This window comes from Pelodiscus sinensis, chromosome 2 (assembly GCF_049634645.1).
Source record: "Pelodiscus sinensis isolate JC-2024 chromosome 2, ASM4963464v1, whole genome shotgun sequence".
NCBI lineage: Eukaryota > Metazoa > Chordata > Testudines > Trionychidae > Pelodiscus > Pelodiscus sinensis.
In genome coordinates this window covers 256,327,245-256,335,235 of record NC_134712.1, presented here as the reverse complement: position 1 = coordinate 256,335,235, position 7,991 = coordinate 256,327,245, and the positions used below count along the sequence as shown (strand labels likewise).

At 62.3% G+C, this 7,991-nt stretch overlaps 1 protein-coding gene across 1 annotated transcript in view; it reads right to left on the bottom strand.

Moving 5' to 3' along the window:
• Positions 1-3,622: 3,622 nt before the first annotated feature.
• The window catches only part of MYO1G (myosin IG), a 64,852-nt gene continuing 60,483 nt past the window's right edge, over positions 3,623-7,991 (bottom strand). Inside the window, 1 exon segment of the mRNA XM_075922999.1 lies at positions 3,623-5,576. Coding sequence (XP_075779114.1) covers positions 5,420-5,576 — 157 coding nt within the window. The 3' untranslated portion in view covers positions 3,623-5,419.

Here is a 7,991-nt window from a genome sequence, read left to right as displayed (position 1 = left end):
AACCTTCAAGCTGTAGGAGGGGCCCTGGTGTGTGCCTGGAAAGGCCTGAGTTGAGCATGGCCAGGGACTTGCCCATGCGACAAACACCATTGGGTAGCAGTATTCTTCCAGAGAGCGATGGGACCTCCTCCGCTGGTCTTCATTCCAGCTTCTCACCTTCCATCCAGCCATCCATCCATCTGAGTCCTTGAACAACCACTATCCATCCATCCATCCATCCATCCATCCATCTGAGTCCTTAAACAACCACTATCCATCCAGCCATCCAGCCATCCATCCATCCGAGTCTTTAAACAACCACTATCCATCCATCCATCCATTCATGTCCTTGAACAACCACTATCCATCCATCCATCCATTCATGTCCTTGAACAACCAATATCCATCCATCCAGCCATCCATCCATCTGAGTCTTTAAACAACCACTATCCATCTATCCATCCATCCATCCATCTGAGTCCTTAAACAACCAATATCCATCCATCCATCTATCCATCCATCCATCCGAGTCCTTGAACAACCAATATCCATCCATCCATCCATTCATGTCCTTGAACAACCACTATCCATCCATCCATCCATCCATCCGAGTCCTTAAACAACCAATATCCATCCATCCATCCATCCATCCATCCATCCGAGTCCTTGAACAACCAATATCCATCCATCCATCCATCCATCCATCCGAGTCCTTAAACAACCAATATCCATCCATCCATCCATCCATCCATCCATCCGAGTCCTTGAACAACCAATATCCATCCATCCATCCATCCATCCATCCATCCATCCGAGTCCTTGAACAACCAATATCCATCCATCCATCCATCCATCCATCCATCCGAGTCCTTGAACAACCAATATCCATCCATCCATCCATCCATCCGAGTCCTTGAACAACCAATATCCATCCATCCATCCATTCATGTCCTTGAACAACCACTATCCATCCATCCATCCATCCATCCGAGTCCTTAAACAACCAATATCCATCCATCCATCCATCCATCCATCCATCCGAGTCCTTGAACAACCAATATCCATCCATCCATCCATCCATCCATCCATCCGAGTCCTTAAACAACCAATATCCATCCATCCATCCGAGTCCTTAAACAACCAATATCCATCCATCCATCCATCCATCCATCCATCCGAGTCCTTAAACAACCAATATCCATCCATCCATCCATCTGAGTCTTTAAACAACCACTATCCATCCATCCATCCATCCATCCATCCATCCATCCATCCATCCGAGTCCTTAAACAACCACTATCCATCCATCCATCCATCCATCCATCCATCCGAGTCCTTAAACAACCAATATCCATCCATCCATCCATCCATCCATCCATCCGAGTCCTTAAACAACCAATATCCATCCATCCATCCGAGTCCTTAAACAACCAATATCCATCCATCCATCCATCCATCCATCCATCCATCCATCCGAGTCCTTAAACAACCAATATCCATCCATCCATCCATCTGAGTCTTTAAACAACCACTATCCATCCATCCATCCATCCATCCGAGTCCTTAAACAACCACTATCCATCCATCCATCCATCCATCCATCCATCCATCCATCCATCCATCCGAGTCCTTAAACAACCAATATCCATCCATCCATCCATCCATCCATCCATCCATCCGAGTCCTTAAACAACCAATATCCATCCATCCATCCATCCATCCATCCATCCATCCGAGTCCTTAAACAACCAATATCCATCCATCCATCCGAGTCCTTAAACAACCAATATCCATCCATCCATCCATCCATCCGAGTCCTTAAACAACCAATATCCATCCATCCATCCATCCATCCATCCATCTGAGTCTTTAAACAACCACTATCCATCCATCCATCCATCCATCCATCCGAGTCCTTAAACAACCAATATCCATCCATCCATCTATCCATCCATCCGAGTCCTTGAACAACCAATATCCATCCATCCATCCATCCATCCGAATCCTTCAACAACCAATTCTTTCTTTCTTTCTTTCTTTCTTTCTTTCTCAGGAGCAATGGTGCTGTCTGGGTGCTTGGTGTCCCCCTCTGGTTCCCTTGTTTTTGAACCCCTGAATCTGTTTTTCAGTACTCCTACCCCCCACCCCCGCCAGTGGTCCCTCCTGCAGAGCTGGGGGAGGAGCTTTTGGAAGTGGGCGGGCTTGTGCCTACCTGCCCCCAGTATGTGCAATAAGACCACAGGGGCCTGCCCTCTATAGCAGGCGTGTGGGGAGGGGCAGAGCAGCTGAACTAATGGGCTAGCGGGTGGGAGCCAACGGGCCAAGCTGCCCCCTACAAGCCCCGAGCAGTTGGCAGTCGGGCAGTGCCATGCCCTGACTCTGCTGAGTCACTTGGCCAGCTAGAGAGCCAGGACAGGAGCCGGGACTCTCTGGCACGTGCCCTGGAGACCAGCTTCTTCCCGCGTGAGCACCTCGCAAGGGAGGGGGGGTCTCCAGAGGGCCAGGGAGGGTCTGACAAGCCACGCCCTCCTGCCACGGGGCGGGTCCTGTGCTGTGGTCACTCGCCATGCGCCACGGCTGGGGGAGGGGAACACGCTCGGCCCCGGAGCGGCTTGCTCCAAGCCTGGGGGCACAGCACCAGCGGAGGCCATGGGGGCTGGAGGCCAAGGCTGCCTAGCTGCAGGATGGGCCCAGCCTGGGCAGCCACGCCCTGCTTCCTCCTAGCTTCCCCCACACTGCCCCATGGGCCGGAAACAGCCCTGCTCCCCCAGTGGCGCCAGGACCGGGGGTGCCCCCGCCCGGTGGCTCGGGAATTCACGCCACCTTGACGGGGCTGTCACTTGCCTGGCAAACGGGACAGTCGCTGCCACGTCTGGGGGCGGGGGGGGGGGGGCGGTGAGACTGGTGCTTGGCTGCAGGCACTAAAGGGTTAACTCAGCCAGCCTGTTCCCAGCTGCAAGGAGCCCAGCACCTGTCTCACTGCCGCTGGAGAGGGGGGGTCCCCGAGAAGGGCTGTCTCACTGCCATGGGGGGGGGGCTCCCCGAGAAGGGGCTGTCTCACTGCCGCGGGGGGGGGCTCCCCGAGAAGGGCTGTCTCACTGTCGCCGGGGGGGGGGGGCTCCCCGAGAAGGGCTGTCTCACTGTCGCCGGGGGGGGCTCCCCGAGAAGGGCTGTCTCACTGCTGTGGGGGGGGGCTCCCCGAGAAGGGCTGTCTCACTGTCGCCGGGGGGGGCTCCCCGAGAAGGGCTGTCTCACTGCTGTGGGGGGGGGCTCCCCGAGAAGGGGCTGTCTCACTGTCACCGGGGGGGGGTTCCCCAAGAAGGGCTGTCTCACTGTCGCTGGGGGGGGTTCCCCAAGAAGGGCTGTCTCACTGTCACCGGGGGGGGGTTCCCCAAGAAGGGCTGTCTCACTGTCGCTGGGGGGGGTTCCCCAAGAAGGGCTGTCTCACTGTCACCGGGGGGGGGTTCCCCAAGAAGGGCTGTCTCACTGTCGCTGGGGGGGGTTCCCCAAGAAGGGCTTTCTCACTGTCACCGGGGGGGGGGGTTCCCCAAGAAGGGCTGTCTCACTGTCGCTGGGGGGGGTTCCCCAAGAAGGGCTGTCTCACTGTCGCCGGGGGGGGGCTCCCCGAGAAGGGCTGTCTCGCTGCCGCACTGGAGGGGGGGATCTGCCCAGGAGCCGAGGGGCCAAGCGTGGGCGCCGCCTGTGAGCCGTGAGCGGGGTTGTTCTACGTCCCCCCCCGTCCAGGCCCCCAGCTGAGCACCCTCTAGGGGGTTGCTGCCGCCTCTGGGAGTCAGTAACCGGCCGTGGCCAGCGGGAGCGCGGCACCGACCCAGGAGCGCGCCGGCCGCGCCCAGGGGACACGTGCTAGGAAGGAGCTGGCAGCTCCCTGCTAGGGCCGCCCCGGGGCCTTGCTGTCCTGGCCGCCTCGTTCTGGAGCCGCCGAACCCGCCTGGCCTGGAAGTGCTCGGCGGCCTTTACAGCCCTAGCCAGGCACACCCAGCCCGTGGGGCAAGCCGTCAGACACGCGCAGGGGGGTGGGGAGGGGACCCGGGTCAGGCGCCTCGTGGAAAAAGTGGGAGTTGAGCTGTGGGCTGGCCCTTTAAAGGAGGCAACGGAGCCAGCCTGGGGCAAGGGGATTCTGGGAGGTGTAGTTCCCACAACTGATGGGCAGCAATGCCTGCTGGGAAGGGGAGTGGGGTATAAGAGAACTCTCTCGCTGGGGGAGGGGACACTCCTTTCTATCCCTGGCCCAAGGAGGCAGCCCTGGGAGCGCTTGGCCAGTGTTCCCAGTAAGCTGAGCTCTTGTGTGGGTGTTTAGGAGAGATTCGAGTGCCCCCCCCTCACTGATTAGCAGAGCCCCCACAGCTAGATTTTGATCTTTATTGACGGTGCACGTTCGCACGTGCCTCGGTGCACAAAAAACATTATTCCGCATGTGGAGGGAAAACGCCGCCCCGGGATGGAAAAATGAGCGGCGGGCACATTGGGGTTGACCACGGCTCTGAGAGTGGATGAAGGGGTGAAGCCGGGGTGGGAGAGGGGGAAGGGGGCGATGAACTGGATGTGGAGAGAAGCCACTCGAAGGTGGGGGGCGGTGGCCAGTGTGGGGGGAGGAAGGATTCTGGCCCTCCATCCTGGGGGGGGAGCAGTGACACGGGGAGAGGGGCAGGCGCAGCCGGGGGAGGAGGTGATGGGGCCAGAGGCTGGGATGGAAGAGGGATCCGGAAGGGACGGGACTTGGCAAGAGCCAGCGCGGAGGACGCCAGGGAGGTAGGGGAAAGCCAGGAGCAGAGGAGCTGCTAAAGGAGCGCTTGGGGAGTGGGGAACTAGGGGTCTCCAGAGCCAGGGGACCCCCTGGAGAGGGCAAGGGCACGACCCCCAAGCCAGCAGCCCAGGGGACCCCCTGGAGAGAGGGCAAGGACACGACCCCCAAGCCAGCAGCCCAGGGGACCCCCTGGAGAGAGGGCAAGGACACGACCCCCAAGCCAGCAGCCCAGGGGACCCCCTGGAGAGAGGGCAAGGGCACGACCCCCAAGCCAGCAGCCCAGGGGAGTCCCGCCCAGACTCTGCTCCACAATGCAAGGGCAGAGCTGGATGCAGCCGGGGGCTAGGCCCTCTTGTCCCCCCATTCCCCAGACAGCGCCCCCGGCCAGCGTCCCTGCGGCGGGCGCAGCTCGGACCCAGGCGGCTCCGGCTCCCGTCAGCTCCTGCAGCGCTCCCGGCCCAACAGGGAGCGACCTGGGCCGTGCGGCGTCCCGCCCTGTCGGCAGGCGGCGAGGGGGGCTCCAGCCGGCTCTGTCCGCAGCAGCGAAGTCACTTCACGCAGGTTATAAAATCCTCGCGACGACCCAAACAGAGGGCGGGCCTGAGGCGGATGCTGTGTCCCGCTGACCCGGCGGGGAGAGGCCGGGGGTCCCAGCCCGGACCCGCTGGGCCTGCCTCATCTCCTGGGCCAGAACAGCACGAAGCCGTCCCGGCTCTTGCCGAAGTCGGGGTAGGGCAGCTCCTGGCGTGTCTCCACGGCGACCAGCCTCTTCCTCCCACGCAGGCTCAGCTGGATACAGTCCGATACCCGCACCTGCAGCTCGCGCTTCGTCCTGGGGGGAGAGAGGGTCAGCGGGGCTCAGTGCCTGCGGGAGATGGGGGCGAGAGCTGCCCCTCCCCCCCAGCATTTCTGGGGTGCCGGGGCCCCTGGGGGAACCCTGCCTCCTGCTACCAAGCCCCCTCTCAATCCGCTATCGCGCTGAGACCCCAATCAACGGGTTAGTCTGTAATGAGCCCTCGGGCTCCTTGCTTTGGCGCTGAGACAGGCTAAGGGGGCGGGGCCTTGGGGAAGGAGGCGGGGCCAGGGTGCTTGAGTTTGAGGGAGATCCTTACACTCAGCCCTAAGCGGCACCCCGTTCTCCTTCACGGTCTGGGCTTCGCTGTGCAGAGGAGACGGGCTGGGGAGCGTTCCCTGCCTTTGCTCACCTTGCAATGTCTTTGGGCGGGAGGGAAGGCCTGGTGGGGAAACTGAGGCACAGAGGGGTTCACAGAGTGGCCCCCGGGGCAGTGCCAGTGACTCGGGCTCTGCTCACAAGAGCAGGGAGCAGCTGGAGAAGGCTCGCCAGGCTGGGCCAAGGTCACACGGCACGTCCAGGGCCCAGCTTTCAAGACTCTTGAGGCCTCATCTTGGGCTGCTGGCTCCCGCCTGACCTGGAGATGCACAGGCCCGTCTCCTCCAAGGCCCCGAGGCTCCCAGCTTCTGCTGGTTTCACTGGAGGGTCTAGGCCAAAGGGAGCAGAGCTGGGGGACAAACCCCCTGAAACTTCCTGGGGCTCCCAATCCAGGTCAGAATCCAGGGACCAAGTGGTGCAGCTCTGGTGGGTTCCTAGCAGCTGCGGATCGGCCCTCTGCTTTTCGCGGGCAAGGAGCTGGCTGCGTGGCTACAAGGCTAACGGCGGGCAGGCGAGCCCCGCGGCTGTGGGAGGGCGGGTCAGGCAACGGGGGCATGGCCGAGAGAAGAATGAACGAACGACCTTCTAACCGTCAGCTACACCGCAAGCCAAAACACGCAGCGTAAACGCCCGGAAATCAACCCCAGCTCGGTTCTCAAGCAGCTCGTTTGGACTCTGCCTCGCTACGAATGCGGACGATTCCCGATTTTGGTCGCCGGCTTGTGAGTGAAACCGACACATCCCGATAAAAATCAAACCCTGCTACGCCTGGTGGTCGTGGCCAAAGAGCGGATGTGTCCAGAAATCCCGCCCCCCGGGGCACAGATTGTGACTTTCTCTGTGTCTGTCCTGTCCCGTCCCAGTCGCTCCTGCGCTAATCCCGCTGGGTGCAGCCGGGAGAGCCAGCCCCTGGCACGCAGCACGGCCTAAGGACCAAACCTAGCCAGGAGCGAGGCGTCCGCCCTTCACGCCCTGGGCAGGGGAAGAGCCCCGACAGCTCACATGCAGCTGCTCACGTCAGCCCGGACTGTAGCCGGGACCTTGTGGGGAGAACCCATCGGAAGAGGGGGCTTCAATGTTGCACAGCGGCTTCGCAAATGGGCTTGTTACTTAATTCGGGGGGCTCAGGGCAGCGCCGCGGCTGCCTGCCCCCGGGGCTGACTGTGCGTTGGCCCAGCCGTGCGGCATGTGCATCTGCCAGCGCCGGGCACCGGACCCTCTGCCCCGGCAGGTGCGGGATGGGAGGCAGCATGCGGGCCTGGCCCCTTGGGGAGCAGCGCTGGTCCTGTCCCAGCCCCACACGGGTCCCAGAGGGCTCTGGCGAAAGCAATGGGAACGGGGGAGCACGGAGAGGAGGCGGCCGACTGCCAGCCCACCGGGGAGGGGAGGGGGCCTGAGCGGCGCAGTGAGTGATCTGGGGCCCACGGGGAGGTGGAGGGGGGTAGGGGGGCCTGGTGCACTGCAGGCTGCCCAGGGAGGCAGACGGGAACGGGCCGTGGGGGTCCAGCTATGTCATGGCGCCAGCCCGGAGCCCGGCCCCGCTGACTGCGGCGGGTGGCTAACACCAGCAGTGCGGCGGGGCGGGATGCAGACCCCAACTCCAGCCCGAGCTGCCTCCTGCAGCCCTCCCACCCCGAGCCCCGCTGGACCGGCCCGCGGCTGTAGGAAGGGCTCCCCCCAACACACGGAGCCGCTCGCTGGCCTGGGCCCGCGCTGAGAGAGCCGGGGAGGCCCAGCGCCCCTAGAGCGCAAGCCCCGGGCCACGGCGTGAAGACGAGACGGGCCCTTCCCGCCATCGGGGCGGAGCCGCTGTGCCACGCAGGCCGCGAGTCAGCCAGGGGAGGGGAGGCCGCCTCCGGGTTCACCAGGCTGCCGACTGGCGGGGGGAGCCAGGCCCGGCCCCTGGGCCCACTCACAACCTGCCTCTCCCCCAAACCGGAGCTGTCCCGTGGGGGGGGGAGGCTGAGCTGAGCAGGGCAGCGCCCCAGCCTCACCGCAGCAGGCGGGGCAGGCAGCAGCACAGAGACTCCCCTGGCCTGGGGTGGGCCCCACAGCGGCGAGGGGCTGGTGGGACGG